We start from the raw sequence: 25,974 nt of genomic DNA on the forward strand, positions 1-25,974 counted from the left end.
AAGAAGAAGAAGAAGAAGAAGAAGAAGAAGAAGAAGAAGAAGAAGAAGAGAAGAAGAAGAAGAAGAAGAAGAAGAAGAAGAAGAGAAGAAGAAGAAGAAGAAGAAGAAGAAGAAGAAGAAGAAGAAGAGAAGAAGAAGAAGAAGAAGAAGAAGAAGAAGAAGAAGAAGAAGAAGAAGAAGAAGAAGAGAAGAAGAAGAAGAAGAAGAAGAAGAGAAGAAGAAGAAGAAGAAGAAGAAGAAGAAGAAGAAGAATAAGAAGAAGAGAAGAAGAAGAAGAAGAAGGAAGAAGAAGAAGAAGAAGAAGAAGAAGAAGAGAAGAAGAAGAAGAGAAGAAGAAGAAGAAGAGGAGGAGCATCTAATTTGGTGTCCCATCCAGATCTACTGGTCATTCCCCTCTTCCTGAACAGCTCTAGTGACCAAGAGCTCCTAAAGGTACTTCATTTTGGATACCTACAATCTTTAAGTTCTTCCTTATATAAGATGACATCTTCCCCCCAACTTTTTGCTGGTCCTAGTTCTTCCTTCTTCCTCTCTAAAGTTGCACACATTTAGTCTGCTCCCTTACAGACCCACAAAGATTATAGTTTTAAAATATCCTGAGCCTTAGTTTCCCACATCAGGAAAAAAAACGTGATCAGAAAATTACAGAATTTCAGATCAGAAAGAAACCGCAGAGGCTATCTATCTCAATATATGCCTAAAAGAAAAATCCCTCCACCATTAGTGGTCAACTAGGCTCTGACTGAAGCCTTCTAGTGACAGGAAGCTCACTACCCACGTAAGGCAATTCATTGAACTTTGGAATACCCCCAAAATGCTAGGAAGTTTCTTCTAATCACAAGCTTAAATTTGTCTCTTAAATTTCTCTCAATCCTTCCAGTTCTGCCCTCTAAGGTCAGACAGCACAATCCTAATCCATCTTCACATGAATATCATAAGCCTGAAGGCAGCTATGATTACTGAGTCTTTTTCAAGCTAAAAGTCCTCACTTTCAAAATGATCTTGAGATCCTTCCCTCTCCCAGTTGTCTTCCTGTGGACACTCTCTAGTCTATCAATATCTTCCCTAAAATATGGCATCCAGAATTCAACCCAACAATTCTGATAAGGGCAGAATACTATGTAAGCATCATTTCTCTAGCTTTAGACATTCTGCCTCTCTTAATAAAACCTAGGATCATATTAATTTTTTTGGCAGTCATACCACTATTAATTTAAAATGTACCTATGGTACACTCATATCCCTGAATCTTTTTCAGATAAACTTTCATCCAGCCAAATCTCTCCTATTTTGTACTTATGGAGTTGAATTGTGGAACCAAAATTGTCATTCCTATAGTCATCCTTTCAGCCCAGGCGTGAGATGGATGTACAACTTAAGAAAGAGTCAAAGCTCACATTTGTATCCAGAGGACTCAAATTGATCACTATAGTACACTGTAAATTTTTATAGTGGTTATGATTACTGATAATAATTGTAGTAAATATCAAGAGTGTCATTTGAGTATCACATGCAATTGATAAAATTATAGGCTTAATCACCATTGACCTGTGCTCCCAATTTCCTGTGTGGATGCTTCCTGGGAAATCTGTGAAGGCTGAGGAATTCAATCAATACACCAGTCAATGAGTTTTTATTAAGCATTACGTGCCAAGCATTTTGCTTAGCATAATGTTTATGTATAGTGGCCAGATGGACAGATATTAAATCAAAAAAACCTCCATGCCAGGGAACAATCAGATAGCTGGAGCTAGACCCAGAAACAGGAAGTGCTGAGTTCAAATCTGATCTCAGACACTTCCTAGCTGTGGGACCCTGGGCAAGTCACTTAACTCCCACTGGCTAGCCCTTACTGCTCTGCATTGGAACCAATACAAAGTATTGATTCTTGGAAGATAAGAGTTTTAATGAAAAAATATTCTACCTTCCCCCACATCCTGATCCTGCCTTACCCTAGACAAATCCCTTCTCATTTCTGAGTTTCAGTCTATTCATCTGTAAAAATATGATAATAATAACACCAGAGGGCTGATGTGAGACTAGTGAGGCAACTTAAGTAGAGTATATTGGAAAAGATGACTCTCCTAATGAGGACTGTGAAATTTTTTGAACCTAAGAAGTCATGAAAATTCACCTTTCAGAATAAAAACACTGAGGAAAGGCAACAGCTTGACTACAGGGGTAGAGGGGATATGATTGAGGAAAGACTCTGAATGAACACCCTAAGGCAAATACCAACAACATGGAAATGGGTTTGGATGGAGGACACATGGGATACCCAGAGGAATCACGCATCACCAATGGGGGGGGGGGGGTTGGGAGGCAGGGGGGAGGAAAAGAAAATGATCTATTTTTCTAATGAATAATGTTTGAAAATGACCAAATAAAATAATGTTTATGAAAATTCACCTTTCAGTCTTCTCTTTCTGTATCCCCTAACCACCTCACTCCTTTGGGCAGCTGACACCTTTCTCTCATGTGCTCTCACTCTGTCTCTTTTTGTGTGTTTCTGTCTCCATCTCTTTCTTTCTCTGACTCTCTTTCTGTCTCTGTCTCTCTCTCCTTTGTATCTAGAACATGGATGTTGATCTGGGGCATAGAGCCATAGAATCCAAAGCTAGCTCTCCCCAACACCTCTCTGCAAATGTGGGAGACTACAGGTATAGAATACAATATACAGTATCAGATGCAATCAATAGATAGGTTGGCTTTGCTGGTGTATTTTCCTTTTTTATCCTTTTTTATAATGCATACTTCTCTGGGTAGGAGAAGGTGTATACTGTGAAATGGAAATACTACTTGAAAAAACTATAAATAAAAAAATTTTTTTAGGAATTTAGAGACAGAAGAGGGCCCCAAAGACCATCAAGTCCAATTCTTTCATTTTATAGAAAATAGAAACTGAGGCCCAAAAGGAGAAAGAGCTCATCCAACTCTCTATCCCCTGTAGACGGAATTTCAGGTTCTGGCTGGTCATTGGGAAAGGCTTTTGGAGGTAGCATGAAGAAGAATGTGAAGCTACCTGGATTCTTTGGAGAATAGCTAGAGGAAGGCCAGCAGAATAGTGTAAGACCTCAATTTCAAGCCATGAAGAGTGGTTGAAGAAACTGAGGGTGGGTAGCTCAGAAAAGAGAAAACATAGGGAGGCCTGACAGCTCTCTTCAAGCACTTGACAAGTTGTCTTGTAGAAGAGAGATTATTTTTGATCTATTGGCCTCAGAGGGCCAAGGCAAGAGCAAATAGGCAAAAGAGGCAAAAAAGTCACTTTGAGCTGGATATCATAAAAGGTTTCCTAACTATAAGAGCTTGCTAAAAGTGTCTGCCATGGAAGAGAGAGGTCTTCAAGCAAAGGCTGGGAAACCAGTTCTCAGGGGTACTGTAGAGGGGATTATTGTTTAAGTATGGGTTGGACTTTGAGGATCCTACTGACTTGGAGACTATGGAATTCTGTGAAATCCCACCAGGAGGGTAGTCATCTACAGCACCCATATATGAAACTGGACCCATTAGCATCACAGCCATTGTCAAACCCAGTGGACAAGTTTACATGCACCCAGAGAGCCTCTTCCAGCATCCAAGCCTGGGCTAGCCCTACAGATTGTTCAGGGTGCTCCAGGGTGAGGCCAGCTTAATCAGTAACCAGAGAAAGGAGATTGGAGTGAAGGTGAGAAAGGCCAGTCCTTTTAGGTTAATTCATATTATCATCCCAAGCACAGGATGAGAGGGCAAAGAGTGGTCTGCCATGGCAACTGTGATGCACAGCCCCTCATCACCAGTTGAACTGTGGACTTGGTGGTTTCAGAGAAAGGTGAACCCAGCTCCTGTTCTACAACATGCTTGTTACCACATGCATCAGCAAGCAGATGGAACCAGAATCGTTCTCTTGCTACTTCACAAAGTGTCCCCTCTGGAAGGGAGTTCAGGGACCATCAAATCCGACGCTTCCGTTTTACAATTGGGAAAACTGAGTCTCAGAGAGGGGAATCAACTTGACTAAGGTCACACAGTTAGTAAGCAGCAGAAATAAGAACCCTCACCCTCTGAACCCAGATCTTTCCATTCTTTATTTACATCCATATTTCCATATATATATATATAATGCTATCGCCACCATTAGCCTGTAAGCTCCTGGAGAAAGACTAGATTTGGGAGTTTTCAACTTTTTTGTATCCCCAGCTCTTAGTATAGTGCCTAGCACCTAGTAGGACCTTAATAAATGTTTGTTGACCATTGACTGATTGATATATATATATATGTGCACATATAAGGCATTTAATAAATATTTATTTAATTGAATTAAATTGGATAAGATTAAATTGAGTTTGGACAGGGACAAGAGAGATACCAGAATATATTGACAGTAGAAGAAGTCGGTGAAGAAGAGGTTAAGATTTCAGTCTCTATCCCCAAGAGAAAAATATCTCAACTGTGTTCACAGCCCCCAAACTGATGCTTCCTTATTCCCTGTTTGATCATTCTAGATCAGTGACAAGGTCTAAAGACCTCAATTCAAATCCTGCCTCTCTTATTTAGTGGTTGTGTGGTTTCAAGCAAGCTAATTCAATGGTTCTAGCCTCCATTTTCTCATGTGAAAAAAAAGAGCCTTGGACTAGCTGACTTCTAAGGGCCCTCTGAACTCTGAGTCTGGGAGGGACTGATTTATGCATCACTGGAGAAAGCCCTCATATCCATAAAGTCTCTAATCTTTAAATTCTGAAGAATCAATCCTACATTCTTATATTTGTGGAAATCCTTTCAGTTTCCATTTATATTTTTAACCTATACAATTCTAAGGAAGTAATAAATGAATGAATGAATGAATGTAATGGTAAATTCAACCTCTTGACTCCTCAACATGTAAAGCAGAATTTTATATCTTTATCTTGATGAGGGAGAGTTTGTTGGACTACAAAGTCTACTACAACTACAAAGTTGGACAGAGTTCATTCTTTTCCCTTCCTTAAGGGATAGGTAGCAACATGGTCTAGTTCAGTGATGGCAAACCTTTTAGAGAGGTTTGTGTGGAGAGGTGGAAGGGAGTAGTCCTTCCCCACATCCCTATGGTTTTCTAGTAATGAACTCTGGCAAACTTGGTGCTGGGACAATGGGGAGCATGCCCACAAAGAGGGCTCTAAGTGGCCCCCTCTGGCACATGTGCCATAGGTTCACCAACATCGGTCTAGTGGGAGTCAGAACATCTGGGTTGGAGGCCCAGATTCCCACAATGATCCCTGAGGAACTGCTGCTCATGGTTCACTTGAAGGAACAAATTTAACTGTATGACCATGGGAAAGTCATGACACCTAGACTTCAGTTTTCTTGACAAATAGTCACAATGCATTATAGAGTTGTTATGGGGAAATCTCCTTGTAAACTGTACTGTGTTCTAACAATGAAAGTTATTAAGGAAGGGAGATGGCAGAAGGGGAGGGGAAAGAAGGACAGGGACGGAGATGGAAACATCACAGGGTTGTGATTATCATAGATGATCTTAAGATTACCCTTAGGTCAAAAAAACTCTGTGCTTCTACACACCTAAATTGTTTAGGGCTCTCATGAGCCCCCACCAGTGTGTGTGTGTGTTTACTTTAATACTCATCAACCAGAGGACATGATTAACTTAAAGCAAAGATATTCACTGAAATGGCATGGTCAGGGGACAGGAACTCACCGAGATCTTGGTAAAAATGTAAAGGAGCAAAGATAGGACAGACAGATAGATTTGTATCCTCTTTCCACCAAATCGCTTCCTCAGGTATTCTGGCATTGTCACCACCTGTATTGCATGTAAAATATAAGAGGTCAATATTAGGGTCACAAAGAAGTCTAAAGGACAGGAAATTCCCCTTATTAAAGATGGCATCATAATTCTGAGTCCCCAGGCCATAGTTTAGACATGGCAGAGGCAGAATCAGTTTTGACTTCTTTGTCAGACTAGGGATTCCCAGTGACCTTTTTGTCTGTAGATAATAATAAAGAGAATATGTGCTACATATAGAGATGAAAAACAGAATATGATAAAGAAGGAAACAAGTATCTTTAGGTGCATATTTGGAAGTACCAAGCCCTGGGAACTTTGAAGAGCAAAGTGTTATATATATTACACATGTACATATACATATACACATACACATACATGTACATATACATATATATTCTCACAACACACAATAACCATTTTCAGCTTTGGTGGGAGGAGCAGAAGAAGAGAGAAAGACAAGCTGAATAAGCAGAAAAAGGCAATTGTGATCTGCAGTTTTGACTTGTAAAGAAGACCACAGATTAGATTTGGGAATGAGAAATTAGAGAGAACTGGAGATTAAGTCAAAGAAGAATGTCTGTGAAAGGGGAAGGTGGGATAAATGGGAAAGAGGAAAAAGGTACTGAGGAATAGAATACAAGGAAAAAAGGAGACTTAGCAAAGTAAGTGAGGTAATGTAAACAAATACATAGAACAAATAAGCGTTTAGTAAGAGATAGACACCTCTCAAGATGTTGAGAGGAAAGAAAAGTGGATCCCCATCCTCCCACACATTTCCACACCGTCCCACTTTCAAGTACATGTCCAGAATCTCTCAGACACAGGCAAAAAATGTGGAAATCAGGACTCTGGTGCACACTGACATGCCTATACACACATTTGGCCAACTGTAGGTAAACATCTACACGTTTACACCTATAGGCAAATTCTCTTACATGTTTCCACATATACATAAAAATGTAAACTGTCACACATATTCCCAAGCCCACCTGTGGGCAAACCATCTCTCTCGGGTACATATATTCACGTTCTCCCTAATTGATAGGTTCTCCCACACTGGAAGCAGATACCAGATGAACACTTGTCAGGAATGATGTACGGGGAATTCTCATTGAGGTAGAAGTTGGACTGCTTGCTTTCTGAGGTTCTTTCCATCAATGAAATCCTGTGGTCAGGAGCAGTCAATACCTTGGGAACTCAGGACCAAAGATTAACTCCCTCATTGACAAATGTCAACCATGTATCCCAGGATTCTATTAGCTCATCTTTAACATTTTCAGGTAGATAATAGAATACAAATACTCACCCCAGCCTTGATGTAGATGGGAACAAACACCCATCCCAGGACAACCACAAGTACCAGGGCCTGAAATCAAGAAGGAGTCCCTTAAAAACACACACACACAATACGAATACCATTCTAACCTATGAATTCCCTTAAATCCAGTGACCTCTGAGAGTTTCAACTGAGAACAAAGATTATATAGAAATCCCTTTGGCATCCAGTACAACACAATTCAGTCTTTCTTACCCTTTGATTTGTTTCCTTGAACAAAACATATTCTACTCTAGAGAAAGAACTTTTGGAGTCATCTTTCATATCAATGGATCTATGGTTTTATTTTGGGGTTTTGATTATGTATGAGTGTGCTCTTACAACAGTGACCAATATGGAAGTGTGTTTTGCATGACAATAAAAATAAAATTTAAAAAATATTCTAAAAATGTCTATTTTGGCCCCCTCTGAAATAAACATCAAAATGAGATTTACTCCAAGACATCAAAGAAAAAAACTGGAATTTATTGGATAGCACATAGAGGCTGGAGGTCTCCCCACTAATGGGCTCAATTGGGAGAGAATTTGACAGGCAATGCAGAAAGGTCCAAAAAGATCGACCTTCCCACTAGAGACCCAAGGCTAGTAATATCTCTTCCTAGTCCTCTCACATCCAGATGAGGTGACATCTTTGCCTGGGAAAGATAATCTAATGAAAAATATTAATGGAGAAAATGCCATATCACCAACAAGAACTGATAGGGTGAGTGTGTGGAGCCAGGAAGAAAACAGAAAAAGCCACAGTGATATTACTGCAGATTTGTGATAAGACATAGTTTGAGTCATTTCTTCTCCCTGTGCCTTGATTATCTCCTCCATAAAATGAGGAGCTCACCTGAAATAAATTTCTCTCCTACTTCTGACATCCCCTGTTCTAAGGCCCCTCCCAGCCTTTATGTCTCCTGTTCTAAGGTCTCTCCCATTTCTAGCATTCCAAGATCTAAGGTCCCTCCGACCAATGTCATTTTATTGTCTCTTTCCTTGTTCTTGTCTTACTCACATTCCATTCAAAGCCTCCTGTGGCAATGCCTGCTGCTGCCCCAGTTCCAGCCAGTCCCACGAAGTGACCACTGCCGATGTTACTAGCAAAGAGGGAGGCACCAATCTGGAAGCACAAATATAAGCCAAGGTCAGAATCCCTCATGCTGGACCCTTGGAGACAATCCCATGAAGGTTTCATTCACTGAATTTTTTCTCGTCATCATCAGAAGACAAGAAAGAGATCTAAGACCTGGCCCAGGCAAAGTCCAGTCTAGGTCCTAGATCCTAACATGGATGGGGAGGATTAGACAGCTCGGGGGACAAGGGAAGAGAGAGGAAGAGGGGGATAGAAAATAATCCATCAGAAAATCTGTGATTCCCAGCCCTAGGTTTGGTGAAACTGTGGAGGCTTCCACAAGGAGTTCACAACCTCTTCAGAAAGAAAAAAACTCATGTATATAAGACAGAGAACAGAATTAGGTTGTCTTGATTTAAATGATAAATTGCATGGATTATGGAAAACACTTGATCCCCAGGTTCTAGGTTCTACTTCTCCATATCTTTATCATGGGAACTTGTTACACCTTCCTGACCTCTGCTTTCTCCTGTAAAAATAAAATGGTGAGTTACATAAAACATAATATTTAGATGTAAAAACTGTTCCAATATAGGTTAAAAACTTTTCAAAACTGTTTAACTCGCCAATCAGGTTCAAACTGATAGAGGTAATCAAAAGTATCCTCAGTGAAGAAGTGAAGCTCAAATGTGAACTTCCCTTCAAGGCCAGGTACAAGGACACTAAAGAGACTCTTATTATAAAGATAAAATATTTATTGAAATATATAAGGATAAATAAAGGATTTTTAATTCTAAGGGATTCTAAATCTACCCAAATAAACTCCCTGGTTCCACAAGGAACTGATTCTCCTGTATTTCACAGGCTACACTAATCCTCCTTAATCTGACTAACCCAAATTTATACTATCTAAATAAAAACTAACACTATTATCCTTATAAATCTTAACTTCGCCTTCAAGTTATAAAATAACAAAGGCTGCTGGTTGAGTCTCAACAAGAATCAAGTTAGGATTCTGAGTCTTAACAGACTCAGAGTCCAAACCAAAGACCAGGTTTTTCTTTGGTCTTCTCAGAGTTAAACAATCTATAAAACCACAATAGATATTCAATAGTGTTTCCCAAGTTGGGAAAGGAAAACACTGAGTTCCTTCAGGTCTTTCCCTTATACAGAGAGAGGGGCAAACATGTTCCCTCCTCCAGCCCTGAGAAAGAGTCTCTGAGTGTGCGTCTCTGCCAACTGCCAGAGAGAGTAATTGACACAGAAAATTATTATAACTGTCACATCTGAAATTAACACTCTCTCTCAGCTCTTCTTCAAACTCCAGTTCTTTTTTCAAGCACCCACTTTACTTCCTATCTCTAAACTAATAAAACAATACTTATTTTCTAATACCTCATAGGTTTGTAGACTGAGGGAATGAGAGAATGATATTGCCCTGATGGTAATAAGGAAATGAGGAGGAGGAGGAGGAGAGAGTTTAGGAAGAAAGATAATGATAATGAATTTGATTTTAATTAAATCCATGGGAGTTGATGAGATCACCTAATGAAGTAGTATAGAAGAGAAGGGGGTCCAGGACAGAGCCCCTTAGAACATTCATGGTTACTAGACTGTCCTGGATGAAGTTCCGGCAAAGGAGACAGAGAAGTAGCAAAGAGGTAAGAGAAGAACCTGGAAAAATGGTGCCCAAAAGCACTAGAGATAAGAGAGCTTTAAGAAGAGGGTAACCAATAGTGTTAAAAATTACAGAGATGTCAAAGGAGAATGAGGATTGAGAAAAGGTCATTGGATTTGGCAGCTATGATATCATTAACAACTTCAAAAAGAGCAGTTCCAATGGAATTCAAATAATTATTGTATTACTTGAATTTGTATTGTATATTTCCATTGGGCTGGAACCAATAACCACATTTGTATTACTGTTGCTTCTGGAAAGGGTGTAATGAAAGATAAGCCTATGACTCCACTTACTGTCCCTATAACTCTCCAAACCAAAGCTTCCTTTCCTGGCCACCACTCCTCAACATCTTTACGTAGTATCTATCATTCTTCCAGGCTCTCCTGTTTACCACCTTGGCATTATCCTCACTCTCCCTTACTCCACATATCTAATTATTGCCAAATCTTGCTATTTCTATGTCTGTAACATCTCCTAAATTTAATCTCCTTTCTCTACTCACATAAAGCTACCACCTTAGTTCAGGGTGTCATTAAATTACTATTAAGAGGGGAAGCCAGGTAGTTCATTGGATTGAGAGTCAGGCCTAGAGTCAGGGGGTCCTGAGTTCAAATCTGACCTCAGATACTACCTAGCTGTTTGAACCTGAAAAAGTCATTTATTCCTCACTGTCTAACCCTTACCACTCTTCTGCCTTGGAGCCAATACACAATATTGATTCTAAGATGGAACGTAAGTGTTTTTTTTTAAAGATTACTGGCCTGGAGACAAGAGGTCCTAGGTCTATATCTAATCTCAGGCACTTCTTAGTGCCTTAGTGTGGCACTGGGCAAGTCACTTAATTCCAATTATTTGGATTTTAGAGTCCTTCACAACATGGCCCCAACCTATCTTTCCAGACTCACTGGAAATTCTTCCCTGGCTCACTCCCTGCTATCCAGACAAAATGACCCTCTCTCTGTTCCTTTTACACCATATTCCATCAGCTTCTCCACACCTTGGCACTGGCTATATGCCATCGTTGGAATGTACGCTCTCCTCACCTCCACCTCATAGGACATCTCTCTTCCTCCAACACTCAGCACAAGCACAGTTACCTTCTTTTTCTGATGCCAGCAACTGCTACTATCTCCTCTCCCAAACTACCTTGGCAATAACTGCTTTGTGTCTACTTGGCATTACTCTCTTTTCTTGCATCCATCTATCTATCTTCCCTGTTAGATTGTAATCTCCTTATGGGTAAAGTTTATTTCATTCATTGTCTTTGTATCTTCAGTCCGGCACAGTGCCTGGCACATAGTAGGTGCTTAATAAATGCTCATTAATTGCTTAATGATTGGCTGTTCTTCTAAAGTCAGGGTCAGTCCCTGCAGAGTCTGGAGAGCTTTCCATATTAGTTTCAAGGCTATCTCCGGCTATTATCTTCCCATTATCACCTGTACCTCAAGATGAATTATTAATCCTAATGCCAGATTATTAAGGATGCAATTACCAGCAATGATTAACTGTCCCAGGTTAATCCTTAATTCTCATGATTCCTTCTCCTTCAGCTTTGGCTCTGAGTCCAATGAGCACATGGGACTGTAGTCAGCTCAGAGACGTTGACCATTCTCCCCAGATGTGCACTGTCACGGTTTTGGGTGTAGCTAGGGCTGGCTCAGCCAGATTCTTGGGATGGTGGGTCTCTCCTGAAGGCAGGGAATTATCTTTTGGGTCTCGGATGATGTCATGGAAAGAGCTCCAAGTTGGAGTGAGAAGATCTGGGTTTGAATTGCACCTTAGCTCTGTGCCAGCTTGGACCTGTTCTCTGTGTGTTTTGTATAAATCTAAATGTTAGCATGTTGTCTCTCCCCCTGCCTGCCTCCCACATTAAAATGTAATAGCCTAGAGGGCAGAGACGATTTCTACTTCGGCACTGCATCCTCAGTCCTAAGCACAGTGACTAGCATATAGTGGGCACTTAATAAATGCATGTGGATTGGCTGATTGCTTAGTTCCCTCACCACGTCTCTGTTTCTGTAAAATAAGGGGTCTACCTTGAATGATCCCAGAGCTCTTTTCTAACTCCCATGACTGTGATGCTATGATTGTTCCTGTCAGTTTTCTTAAAAGAAGTAATAGAACACAGGAAACCTGAGTTCAAATCCTGCCTCAAGAAATTCCTAGCTATGTGCCTGGAGGCTAGTCACATGACCTATTGGAGCCACAGTTTCCTTGCCTATAGAATGGGGATGATCATGCTTGTACTACCTATGTCACTGGGTTATTGGGAGGAATTGGCTTTGAAAATCTTGAGCCTGGCTCAGAAGACTATTTCTAATGTGCTTCTCTTCCTTCTTTTTGCACAGGAGGCAGGGCACTATGGTTATGGAACACTGCATAGTCTGTCAGGCTAGGCTACTCTGATAGTTTCAGGTAACTGCCTTGTTTCTTTTTCTCTTCTACATTTTGTTATAAGGAGTATCTCTCTGCATAGATGAGGCAGGAGGAATATGGTTAATATATCCCACATATAATTAATATATTAACGCTTAATATTGGACCTGGAGGCAAAAAGATCTGAGTTCATATCCAGTCTCAGACATGAACTATTTGACCCTGGACAAGTTATTTAACCTCTCTCTGCCTACGTAAAATAGGGATAAGAATAGCTTCTACTACCCATGGTTGTCATAAGGATCAAGTCAAAAGCTCTTGGCACATAGTAGGAGTTCTTTAAATATGTATTTCCTTCCTACTTCCCTTAAATCTTTAGGAAAACAAATTGCACTGACTTTTGATACATCTTGTATTTGGAAACAAAAGAGATTTTTAAAATGAAAACTGTCCAAAATGCTCATGAAAGTATTAAAGCCCTCTAGGAAGGAGAGGAGTTGCCAGCATTATTATGATTTTTCTCAGGCTCAGAAGCCTGGAGTTGCCCTTGACTCCTTCCTTTTTCCTTTCCTCCCCCCAAATCCTAGAGCTCTTTCCTTCACTAGGGCCTTCAGATTCATCCTTGTTCACTTCAATTCCCACCCAACCGTCCAGATCAGACAGACACTCATTACTATTTGCCTAGCTTGTTGCAATAGCCTTTGAAACGAACCTCCTTGTCCCCAGGTCTCTTCCCCTACAAATCCTGAATTGACTGAATTTCAGAGTTAGAAAGGATGTGAGAAGCACCTAATCCAGCCCATAGCTGAAAAGATTTCCCTTTACAATGCCCCTGGTGAGTGGTCATTCAGCCTCAGCTTGAAGACTTCCAAAGACGGGAAGCTCACTACTTTCTAGTCAGTCCACTCTACTTTGGGATAGTACTGGTGGCTAGAACATTTTGCCTGCCTTCAAGCCTAAATATGTCACTTTGCCACTTCCACCAATTACTTTTAGTCCAGTCTTCTGCATTCAAACAGGGAAGATCTCAAATCGCTGCCTTTCAAACACTTAAGTCAGATGCCATGAGTTTTCTTTTTCTGGGCTAAATATCCTTTAACTGAACCTCATATGATATGATCTAGAGACCCTTCACCAGTTTTGTTTGTATTCCTCTGGACTCAACATCCTTCCAAAAAGGTGATCCAGAACTAAGTACAATCCTTCCAGTGTGGTCAATCCAGAGCAGAGGACCACGGGACTGCTCCCTCCTCATTCTTGGAAGCTCTGCCTCACTGAATGCGGCTTAATGGCATATTCACTTTCCTGACCACTGCTCATCCCACTGAGCTTTCTGACCAATAAAACCTCAAACTCTTTCTCAGATGAAATACTGCTAAGCCACACTTGCCATCTTGCCCTTATAAAATGGATCTTTTGCACTCAAAGGGAAGACCTTACATTCATTTCTATTAGTCAAGTCAGCAAGCATATATTAAGGGCCTCTAGGTGCCAGGCACTCTGTTAAGTGCTGAGGATACAAAGAAAGACAAAAGACAGTCCCTGCCCTCAAGAAGCTCACAATCTAATGGGGGACACAACATGCCAACACTATGAGAGAGAATAAATTAGCAATAACCCAAGTATTAATTAGATTTCATCTTGCTCAATTCAGCCCACTGTTTCACCTTAAGCAACTAGCAGATGCTTCTTTCTAAATACAGTTCTGATTACATCATCCCTTGCTCTGAACCTTCAAAAGGGCTTCTTTTTTTTAATCCTTACCTTCCATCTTAGAATCAAAATTGTGTATTGGTTCCAAGGTAGGAGAGCAGTAAGAGCTAGACAATAGAGGGTTAAGTGACTTGCCCAGGGTAACATGGCTAAGAAGTGTCTGAAGCCAGATGGAACCCGGGACTACCAATCTCTAGATATGTCTTTCAATACATTGACCCTCCTAACTATACACACACACACACACACACACACACACACACACACACACACACACACATGGCTTCTTAAATAAAATTCAAACTTCTCAGCCTGGTGAAAATCAGTGCTAGATAAGAAGCCAAGATACCAGAATTCTAAGATGTGCTATCTCCACCAATCAGCTAAGTGCTTGTGGATAAGTCACTTCCTCCATCTGGACATCAGGTTCCTTTTCTATAAAATGCAAGAATTCGCATATTTCAAGTTAGAGGGAACTTTAAAGGTCACCTGTTCCAGCCCCTTCATTGTACCTATGAGGAAACTGAGGCCATATCATTGATAAGTCATCGTATCTCTAAAAACAATTCCAGCCCTACCATCCTATGATTTCAGGCAGCATGAAGACTAGGGCATGTCACTAGAACTCCTATATTCTAATATACTACTTAACTAGAAACTTTTCCCATACAGCCAGGTATTTAAAGATGCCTTTGTGTCTGAGGCATGAAATGAAGGTCTTGGAGAGCTTAAAGACTCTCTTCTCTTAGCTCTCAGTCTTGAGGAGCAATGATTCAGCCAAGTCATTTTTGAAACATCATTGCTTTAGGACCCCTAACTTTCATATCAGTTATATGCACCCTTCAGGACCTTGGCTAGCAACACTCAAGCTTAGAGCTGCCCTTCTTTGTAGCTTAGACATTTGATCTTCACTAGATTTTGGTGGACCCTCTTACAGTATTTGAACCTTAAAGAATTCTAGGTCTAGAGTTGGAAGGATCCTCAGAGAGCACATAGTTCAACTCTTTATTTTATAGAGAAGGAAACTGAAGCCCAGGAAGATTTTACCTACAAGATCACATAGTGAGTAAGTGGCAAAAGTAGGCGGTAAAGACACTGAGACTGATAAGCTTACAATGTCCCTTACATTCTGAATTTCCATGATTCTAGGATTCTAGCTTCCTGATTCCAAGATCTGGCTGCTGCCTGGGTAGGCAGGCTTTAAAAGTCAAATGAAACATCATTCAGGATTCAAGCATCCAAGATGTCCTCCATGATCCCTGGTAGTCTTTCTACCTCAATTTTCATCAACTGTAAAATGGGGATATTACACCTACATTAAAAGGTTATTGTGAGGCTCCAATGGGATATGTTTAAGTGTTTATCATAGTCTCTGGCACATAGTAGGTGCTATATAAATGTTTATTTCCACCCTCATATTTGAAACCAACTGTCCAGACTCCAAAATATCAGTGTTATTGTTCTTATTTTGTGTATGTGTTTCCAAAGGTCTGGCAACTAGCCTCAAGGTTACACAGTAAGTGTGAATTTGATCCCCTGACAAATCCAGGATTTATACATACCATGCAACTTTCCTCATATTCTTCCTCCCGCCCTCCAGGCCAGGCCCAGACCTAACCCTGACCGCAAGCCCTAGTCTGAAACCCTAACTCCAGCTACCTCTCAATTCCTGACCCTTCCTACCCACTTGTGGGTCCCAAGCATTAGGAAAGAGAAGGTGTCTATGGCTATCAGTCAGCTCTCCTCTCCAGTGGTTCAATCTGGGCTAGATCTCTGAGCCAAATGTCTCCCCACCAATTAGGTCTGGGACTTTCCCAAATTTAGAAAGCATCTCCATACTCCAGCTCTATTATCCTCCTAAAGATCCAAGCCAAATGGGCTCCCAAATTCTACCTAAAAGTATTTCCCTCACCCTGCCCAGAATTGGCCTAGAGACCAACTGGTTTCAACAAACATTAACTGAACTTCAAATATGTACAGGATGCTGTGAGGACCACAAAAATAATACAAGGTGTTATCTCTGCTCCCTACATTATAGGGCATGGGCACTGCAACTGTGAGGAAAGCACTTTGCAGATCTGAAAGTCCTAGAGGGAGGGTGGTTCATTGATTGGTTTGAGGGGTAACCAGCCCCAGGATTTTGTTGGTATAAGGAAACCCTAGGGATGGAGATTCAACCCTCCAGTACAGACAGATCACTATTTTCTCTGAAATTTAGACTTATTAGAGAGATGCCTGAAGTCCTGAGAGATTAAGAGACTGCTTAACCAGTATGTGATAGAGGCAGGATTTGAACCCCAAAGACAGCTCCTTATCCACCATGATGCACTGCTTTTCATTATTAGATATATAGATAACTAGATGGAGGGATGGATGAATGGATGGATGGATGGATGGATGGATGGATGGATGGATGGATGGATGGATGGTGGAACAGATAGACTGACAGATTGATAGGTAGATAGATAGAGAGATAGAGAGATAGATATACATTATTGATATTATTGCTAATAATAATGAGACATAATAACTCTAGTGGAAAGGATGAAACTGTGCACATGAAAAGTTGAACAATCCTATGAGAAAACAATAGTCGAAGATGTCATAGACTACTGAGTGGTAAGAACACAGGACAAATTAGCTTTGATGATGAAAGGCCTGGAGTAGAGGGCATTGCTAGGAGAGCAGGCAAAGTCTTCAGAGACATGCAGATGTTGGAGAACATTAAGAAGTTACATTTTTTGATCTTCATCTGCTCAGTGCCCTGCACAAAGACTCACACATGGTAGGTGCTTACTAAATGCTCATTGTAAGAATGAATGAAAATCTGAAGGTGTTCACATGATTTCTCAGGAGAACTCAGGCCCTCATCATCTTACACTTGGACTGTTATAGTAGCTACTGGGGGTCTATCTGTCTCATCTCCCCCCAAGTCCAGTCCATCCTCCACTCAGCTGCCAAAATGATTTTCCTAAAGATCACGTCTGACCATGTCACAGCTACCCTGAATAAACTCCCGTGCTCCCTATCGTGTCCAGGACCAAATACAAAATCCTCTGGCATTCAATGCCCTTCATAAATGAGTCCCTCCCACACTTTACACTCCTCTGCCTGTCTCCTCCACATCTGCCATGTACTCTATTTCTCAAAGCCTCCATCTCTCCACTCGGAATGTTCTCTCTGGCTGTCAATTCCCCAGACCAGGAATGCTCACCCTCCCCATCCTTGCCTCCTAGCATCCTTCAGATCCCAAGTAAAATCCCACCATCTTCAGGAAGCCTTTGCCCATCCTCCTTAATTTGAGTGCCTCCCACCTGCTGGTTATCTCTTTCTCCTGAATTGACCTTGCTTGTATATAGTTGTTTACATGATGTCTCCTTCATTAGACTGGGAGCTCCTCAAGAGCAAGGATTGTCTTTAGCCAGTCTTTTTTTAAACCCTCACCCTCTATCTTAGAATCAATACTGTGTATTGGTTCTAAGGCAGAAGAGCAATAAGAGCTAGGCTTTAGGGATTAAGTGACTTGCCCAGGGTCTGAGAACAGATTTGAACCTAGGACCTCCCATCTCTGGGCATGGCTTACAATTCATTGAGTCACCTAGCTGCCCTCTTGCCTATCTTTATATTCTCAGGACTTCTCACAGTGCCTGGCACATAATAGGCACTTGATAAATGCTAATTAACTGGCTGCAGGACTGTCATTTGTCTTTAACTTTCAAATACTATTTTAGGTTTGCAAAACATTTTACAAATATTATCTCACCTATATACACATCTATAAAATAAATGCTTCTTGAGTTGGGTTGCTATCAGTTATCAGTTAAAGCATTCTGAAAAACAATGCTACAATTCATTTGTGATTTGAAGCCAGTCATTCAAGAACATGGGTTCTTTGAATCAGAGGACCTGAATTCAAGTCCTGCCTGTCACTCCTTGTGTGATCTTGGACCAATCCCTTGACCTCTGTGTGAACCTCAGTATCCTCCTCTTTCAAAAGAGAGGTGTAGACCTTTGAACCCTCAATCTGGGCTGCTGTCATCCCAGGACCTCTCAGAACTTAGAACATTAGGTGACAGTATCAATGGAAAGGAGCATGTTCAGAGGCATGTTCATATCCCAAACCACTGGGGTGATTCTTATTAAGGAATGAAACTTCCTGTAGTCCTTCCCTTTCTGGGAAACCCCAATTTTCCTGAAAGAGATAGAACAATCATTTTCTCTCAACCAGATTCTTATGATCAAAGCTCAAAGGGAAACCGAGCAAGGCTGATCTCAGCCTTGTTGGTGTGCTATTTAACACTATAATGATGTCATTTTGGTGCTCTTTGAGTATAATGAACAAGAACCATTTAATAACATAGTGCCCAGAGTTGCCAAGTGATGCCAAATAGTTCCTGTTTCCTGTTGCTAGCACCACCCTTGGGAGTGGACTCCTGAGACCTCAGGGGCTCAAAGAATGGAAGAGGGGTTTGGGGAAAGGAAAGGATTCCTTCCAGCCTGGTTCTCTCCTTTCTCCTGCATAGATCCAGACCTAGAAAGAATTTTCAAAGCTTCTTGTCTTCTCTCTTCTCTATACAGATGGGACTAAAAGACTTGTAGAGGTAAGAAGTATCAGAGGTAGGATTTGAATCTCAGCCTTCTGATTCTAGTACCAACCAGGAGAAATGGACAGTGGTGATGAGGCCCCTCCTCCCCACCCTCAACCCTAGGGGAGCTTTCCTGGACCCATAGAATAGGAAGACTAAGAGTTGGAAGGGACCTCAGGGTGCCTAATGCCACCCCCTCATTTGTTAGAAGAGAAAGCTGAGGCTCAAGGAAAGGAACGAACCTAAACACAAAGTAGCAGAGTCAGGACTAGAACCCAGGACTCTTGCCTTTTCTTACCTCAGATTCTACATTTTAATCACAAAGACCTATCTATCTATTCAGTCAGTTAGTCAATTAACATTTATTAAGCTCTTACTATGTGCCAGGCACCATGCCAAGCACAGTTTTTCCTGACTGTTTCTGGATATCGCTTTCATGTGTGTTCACTATCCCACTGAGCATTCAGAAAATAAGAATCTAATAAATGATTGGATTCTTTACGAGAAGAATATCATTTACCAGCAGGGGCACATTATCTAAAAATAAAGGATAAGTCACTGGCATGCCCCCATTTGTGCCAAAAGACCTTGAATTAGAGAGTGCCAGGCTTAAAATCAGGAGGATATGAGTTCAAATATGACCTCAGACATTCACTAGCTGTGTGACTCTGGGCAAGTCACCATACCCTGTTTGCCTCAGTTTCCCAATCTGTAAAATGATCTGGAGAAGGGTATTACAAACTACTCCCAGTATCTTTGCTGACAGTCTCATAGAGAGATGTGTCTTCCTTCTGATCAGCCCGATAGTATTGGTCCATTTGGACCTTCCCTGGTAGTCTCATATTTCCACTGGATTGGAATGACAACAGAACAGTGTGAATGACAATGATTCATCTGATTCATCGATTCATTGGACCTGACTGTAATAAGGTGGATACACCTACTTTTTGTTATTTGGGGTTTAGTCACTTTTCAGTTGTGTCTGACTCTCTAGGACCCCATTTGGGGTCTTTTTGACCAAGAAACTGGAGTGGCTTGCCATTTCCTCCTCCAGCTAATTTTATAGATGGGGAAACTGAGGGAAACAGGGTCAAGTGACTTGCCCAGGGACACATAGCTAGTGTCTGAGGTCAAATTTGAACACAGGTCCAGCTGGTGCCCAGGAACTCAGAGGACACAGTATCATGAATGGAAAGGGACAAACTCCTTACTTCAGCTTCATTCCCTTCCAGATCCTTTATGGTTAATCTAGACTTTGCTTCTTCCTATCTGAGGAGTTGGAGCCAAGCTGCACAGGAGTGGGCAGATTCTCAAAGGGTCCACCTTTTAGGTGCCCGGGGAGGGGGGTCTCTAGGCCTACTAGGTGGGAAGTGTATGGAATTTAGCACCTGGATGGGCCCTCAGTGAGTCCCACAGAATAACATTAGGCCACTGAGGGGCATTTGACAAGGAAGAAGAAGACCTGACCCAGATACTTGGTAGCTCTGAGACTATAAACCAGTCACCTAATTAATTAACACACCTTTATTTCAAGTCAGGTGCTGAGGATATGGCAATAAAAATGAAATACTCCTTGCCGTGAGCCTCAGTTTCCCCATTTCTATAATAATTCTATAATAATGGACATAACAGTGCTTGCATTATATACCTCAGGAATCTTGTAAAGATAAAATGAGATCACAGAATACTAAATTTAAAGCTTGAAAGGGCCCTAGAAGTCATGAAATATAATTAATTCATTCTACAAATGAGGAAACTGAGGCTTGGATGGGTTAAGAACAATTAGGTGGCACATGATCAGAACACTAGACCTGGAAGTCAGGAAGACTTGATTATAAATTTGGCCTCCAATGCTGTGTGATCATGGACAAATCACTTTAATCTCTTTTAGCCTCAGTTTCCTCATCTGTAAAATGAAAGTGTTGGCTATTACTATGTAGGAGACAACATGGTGCTATAGGAAGCACAATTAATCAAATTCCAAGTTCCAGCTCTGTTGTTTGTGTACTAGCTGTTAGCCCCCAGCAAATCATATCACCTCCGCTTGCCTCAGTTTCTTTCTGTCAGTGGAAGCTAATGATCCCTCCATATTCTTTCTCTATGGAGCTGTTGAGAGGATTTGGAGTAATAATACACATGGGAAAAGGTTTCTGAAAGTGAATGGTGATAAGAAGTCCCTGGATCCCAAGGAGTGGACAAAGCTCTGAGTTGAAGGAAAGGCTGGCTTCCCCAGGGGCATTGGTGCCTTGGCCTTCACCCAGGAAGGTGGCCTAGAAGAGTTTGGGTCCTGGAGGTTCAGAGGGTAGCTACTTGGGCAAGAGGCCCAAGAGGCAAGGCTGAACTTATCATGCCAGGCCTGTCCAGGTGGGCCCAGTGAGGTCCCAATGCCTGAAGTTACTCTTGTTTCTAGACCTAGGAACGGAAGGCCTGTGGGGAGGGAAAAAGAACCCAGGCCTGAGAGGCAGGAGGCCTGAGAACTGAGACTGTTCAGCTGTACAGCCTTCTCTCTTAGGGCCTCTTAAGAGCAGTTTCTCTGGCCAGCATTTCCTCACAAGATTGTTAAGAAGAAAAGAGAAGCTAAGAAATACAAGAGTCCTTTGAAAAGTATGTCAGGGCCAGCGAGGTGGATCAATGGATAGAAAGTGAGGCCTCGAGATGCAAGTTCAAATCTAACCTCAGATACTTCCTAGCTGTATGGCACTGAGTACATTACTTAACCTTAATTGCCTGCCCTTACCACTCTTCTTCCTTGGAACTGATCACTAGTATTGATTCAAAGCCAGAAGAGGAGAGGTAGGGGGAAGGAAGGAAGGAAGGAAGGAAGGAAGGAAGGAAGGAAGGAAGGAAGGAAGGAAGGAAGGAAGGAAGGAAGGAAGGAAGGAAGGAAGGAAGGAAGGAAGGAAGGAAGGAAGGAAGGAAGGAAGGAAGGAAGGAAGGAAGGGAGGGAGAGAGGAAGGGAGGAAGGAAGGAAGGAAGGAAGGAAGGAAGGAAGGAAGGAAGGAAGGAAGGAAGGAAGGAAGGAAGGAAGGAAGGAAGGAAGGAAGGAAGGAAGGAAGGAAGGAAGGAAGGAAGGAAGGGAGGGAGGGAGGGAGGGAGGAAGGAAGGAAGGGAGGGAGGGAGGGAGGGAGGGAGGGAGGGAGGGAGGAAGGGAGGGAGGGAGGAAGGATAAAACAGAGAATGAGAACAATGGTCAGAATTATTTCAGCAGCTGCAGGTCACTCACTACCAAGTGAATGGATTCAGCCACAGAAAAGTACCAAAAGGAGACTAGAAGGGTAATGGATTTGTATCAGTCAGCCTATACCCAACCAAGGAAATCCCACATCAATCTTCCATGTAATAGAGTACTTGGGTGCCACTAAGACCTCAGCAGTGAGGGAAGGACACAGAGAAAGCTGCAGAGACCTTTAGGAAATTATACCAAGACATAAACGCAGGGCCAGAAAGTTGGAGGTCAGGCTCAGGGTGCCTCTCTGGGCAAAGATACAAGGACTAGCAACAAAGAAAGGAACCTGACGAGATCTCTGAGGGAGGGACAAAAATCCCATTATTCTGCTTGATTTGTGAAAATTAATTCGTTGAAATGTAAACAGTATCCAAGCCAATTTGTTTGCTTGGGTTGGTGTTTGATAAGTATTAAATTCCTGGGAAAATATTGGGTGATAGATGGATGGATAGATCTATGGGCAGCTAAAGGGTGCCATAGAACACAAGAGCAAGACTCATCATCTTCCTGAGTTCAAATCCCACCTCAGACAGTTTCTAGTTGGGTGAGCCTGAGGACGTAGAAGGCACTGGCACAGCACCATCCAGCATGACTTACTGACGTCAAAGAAGGCTTCATGCTCTGTGATCAAAGAATCACAGTAGTTCAAAAGAAGCATGAGATAACCAAATTTAAAGATATCTCTATCCCAAATATTCATATGGGCTATTTGTGCCCAATGTGCGGCACAGCTCTAATAAGCCACAGTTGGACACACTGTCCATTGACCCCAATCTAGTGATGCCATTTTGGTCTTCTTCAAGTACAAAGAGTAACAACTTAGCAATCAGCTGTGACTCTGGCACCTGTTGGCCTCAGAGAGAGAGAGACAGAGACAGAGACAGAGACAGAGAGACAGAGAGACAGACAGACAGACAGACAGACAGACAGACAGATAGATAGATAGATAGATAGATAGATAGATAGATAGATAGATAGATAGATAGGCAGACAGACAGACAGACAGACAGACAGACATATAGATAGATAGATGAATTGTTATACTAACAAAACCACAAGAAGTAGAAGCAGGGGCAGCTAGGTAGATAGTGGAAAGAGACCCAGGCCTGGAAATGGGAGGTCCTGGATTCAAATGTGACTTCAAATAATCCCAAGCTGTGTGACCCTGGGCAAGTCATTTAATCTCCATTACCTAGCCCTTACTACTACTCTTCTACCTTGGAACTAATACACAGTACTGATTCTAAGATGGAAGGCAAGCATTTAAAAAAGTAGAAGCAATTATCTGTTGTTTACTATATGCCAGGTAGAGTGCTCTCCCAGGGTCCCCTATGTAGTAAGTTGAACAGCTGAGACTCATTGGCTTATAGATTTAGAGCTAGAAGAAACATTAAAGGTCCCTGAATTCAAACCTTCATTTACAGAGGAGGAAACTGATGTAGACAGAGGTTAAGTGACTTGCCTGGGGGCACACATATGAGGTGGGATTTGAACCCATGTCTTTCTGATTCCATATCAACTTTTCTATCCATCAGAGTGTACGACCTCCAGAGGGGATCCATTACATTTTCCCCTTGGTTTTTTGAGGACTTGGTTGCCTCTTTCTTCACCTCCCAAAATCTCTTTCATGGTGTTTCCTTTCTGTCATCCATGACTATCGTTTCCTAGGTAATTGGAGCTATTCCTTCACAGACTTAGACCAGGAAGGACCTTAGAGGTCATTGAGTCCAGCCTTGTTCTCTCATAGATTTGAGGATGACCCAGGGAAGGGAGGACCTAAGAAAGCTCATGCTGCAGCCAAGACAAATTAATTGAGTAATGTCGGACTAGCAATGGTTGAATGATTATAGCTAGCATTCAAGGATCAGTGTCAACCCAAAGGAAGGTATAGAATATGGGAAACAGAGTTTGGTTCTGGCCAGGCTCTTGGTCCACCTAATGATTCTTTTTTTTTAAAACCCCACCTTCCAACTTGGAGTCAATAATGTGTATTGCCTCCAAGGCAGAAGAGTGGTAAGGGCTAAGCAATGGGGGTTAAGTGACTTGCCCAGGGTCACCCAGCTGGGAAGCGTCTGCAGCTAGATTTGAACCCAGGACCTCCTGTCTCTGGGCCTGGCTTTCAATCCACTGAGATACCCAGCTGCCCCCACCTAATGATTCTTTTACAAATGGTTAACATGAATCAGTTGGAGAATGGCTGAACAAATTGTGGTATATGTTGGTGATAGAATACTAGTATGCTATAAGAAATGATGAGCAGGAGGATTTCAGAAAGAGCTGGGAAGACCTCCATGAACTGATGCAGAGTGAAATAAGCAGAACCAGGAGAACATCGTACACAGTAACAACATTGTGGGATGATCAAATGTGATAGACTTCACTACTCTCAGCAATACAATGATCTGGGACAATTCTGAAGGACTTATGATGGGGAATGCACTCCACCTCCAGAGAAACAAGTGTTGGAGTCAGATGAGGAACAAATCAGACTATCTTTCACATCAGTGTATTTATGGGTTTTTTTAATGGGGTTTGGGTTTTGTATGAGTGTTCCCTTACAACAGTGACCAACATGGAAGTGTGTTTTACATGATAATACATGTGTGGCCCAGATCAAGTTGCTTACCATCTCTGAGTAGGGGGATGGAGGTGAGAGAGAGATGGTTTGGATCTCAAAATTTTGGAAAGAGTATGTTGAATATTGTCATATGTAATTGGGAAAATAAAATATCTTAGAATTAAAAAAACAAAGTGGCTAATATGGGCATATATTTTTCATGTCTTCAAATGTGTAATTGATATCATATTGCTTACCTTCTCAAGGAGTGGGGAAGGGAGAGAATTTGGAACTCAAAAAATTTTAAATGAATGTTTAAAAATCTTACATATTGGGAAATATTTGTCAAAATAAAAATATTTTGTAAAAATAGATACTTGTTTGTTTACTGATTGCAACCTGCCATTTGACAGAATAAGGAATTCAAAACTGTCTCAAATCTGGCTTCAGACACTTACTAGCTGTGGGACCCTGGGAAAGTCACTTAGTCCTGTTTGTCTCAGTTTCCTCACCTGTAAAATGAGCTAGAGAAGGAAATGGCAAGCCATCCTAGTATCCTTGCCAAGAAAATCCCAAATGAGGTCACAAAGAGTTGGACATGACTGAGAAGAACTATACAACAACAACAAATTTGTTGCCTTGGAATAAAGCTCTAACTGTACCCCCCTAGTTTTAGCCCTAGACATTGGTCAAATCTCTATTCTAGGCCTCAGGGGGATTTTGTTCAATGACTGCTCTTGGATCAGATGGTCCTTGGGCTCCTTCTAGTTCTACGTCTCATTGTTGTTCATACGTTATTTTCAGAGAAGAACAATGACATTATAGAATTGTTGTATTGACTTGCCAATGAATTAGATTTAAAGTGAGGCAGAGTTGGACAAAGTTTTCAGCCACGCTCTCTCTTCTAGAGTCATTAAAGTCCAATGGCAGGATAAAAGTCAGGAAGACTGGTGATGGCTCAGGGTGCAGTAAGTGACTTGGGCATCTTCCATGTCTAACAAGTTCTAACCACCTTCATGGCCATTGGGGAAAATTGTTCTCACCTGCCCATTCTGCTGGGCAAAGTCTTCACAAGCTTGGGGTAGACATCCCCCTAAGTCAATGACAAGTTTCAATGTGGTAGCTGCTACAGCTTCTTGGAGCCACAGGTGAGAGCTGGGTGGCAGGTAGACACCAAAGGTGGATGGGAAGCCCTAAAAAGGGCTTGGCAAGCCCTCCCCCCAAAGAAAACACCCTGTACATCCCTTGGGAGTCTTATAATTCCACAAATATTTCACCTGAACCTCAACAAAACTTCAAACAAAACAGAGAATTGCTCTAGGAGGAGCATTGCTACTTTAATCCAATAAGTGGTAAGTAGGCATGAAAGGATAGCTTCAGACTTCTTTGTTGGGCAGGACAATTCCAGATTGGAGAATTCTTTTCAAAAGTTCTTGGGAACTATCACCTAACCACACCCTAGAAGCTAATATCCTTTGGTGTCCCTGTCTGCTAATCCCCTAGGGTTCAGACCTAAGGAGAAATAGGGCCATTTGTTGGTCATTGTTGGCTAAAAGCCTTGGGCCTTCAGATTTGTGTGACATCACGTTGGGGGAATCTAGGAACCCTGCTCCCCACCCCTTCTCGCTGAATTCCCAGGGACTGATCTCTGCCATGCTTTCCTAGCTCCCAGCTGAAAGGA

General features: G+C 41.7%; 1 protein-coding gene across 1 annotated transcript in view; it reads right to left on the reverse strand.

The window, feature by feature from the left end:
- The window catches only part of LOC100028951 (sodium/glucose cotransporter 1), a 192,107-nt gene that overhangs the window by 38,375 nt on the left and 127,758 nt on the right, over positions 1-25,974 (reverse strand). The window contains exons 4-6 of the mRNA XM_001378810.4: positions 8,098-8,202; positions 7,068-7,127; positions 5,672-5,776 (exon numbers count right to left, since the gene is read on the reverse strand). Coding sequence (XP_001378847.1) covers positions 5,672-5,776; positions 7,068-7,127; positions 8,098-8,202 — 270 coding nt within the window. The remainder of the gene's footprint in view (positions 1-5,671; positions 5,777-7,067; positions 7,128-8,097; positions 8,203-25,974) is intronic.

The sequence above is a fragment of the Monodelphis domestica genome, chromosome 3, assembly GCF_027887165.1.
Source record: "Monodelphis domestica isolate mMonDom1 chromosome 3, mMonDom1.pri, whole genome shotgun sequence".
NCBI classification, from domain to species: Eukaryota; Metazoa; Chordata; class Mammalia; order Didelphimorphia; family Didelphidae; genus Monodelphis; species Monodelphis domestica.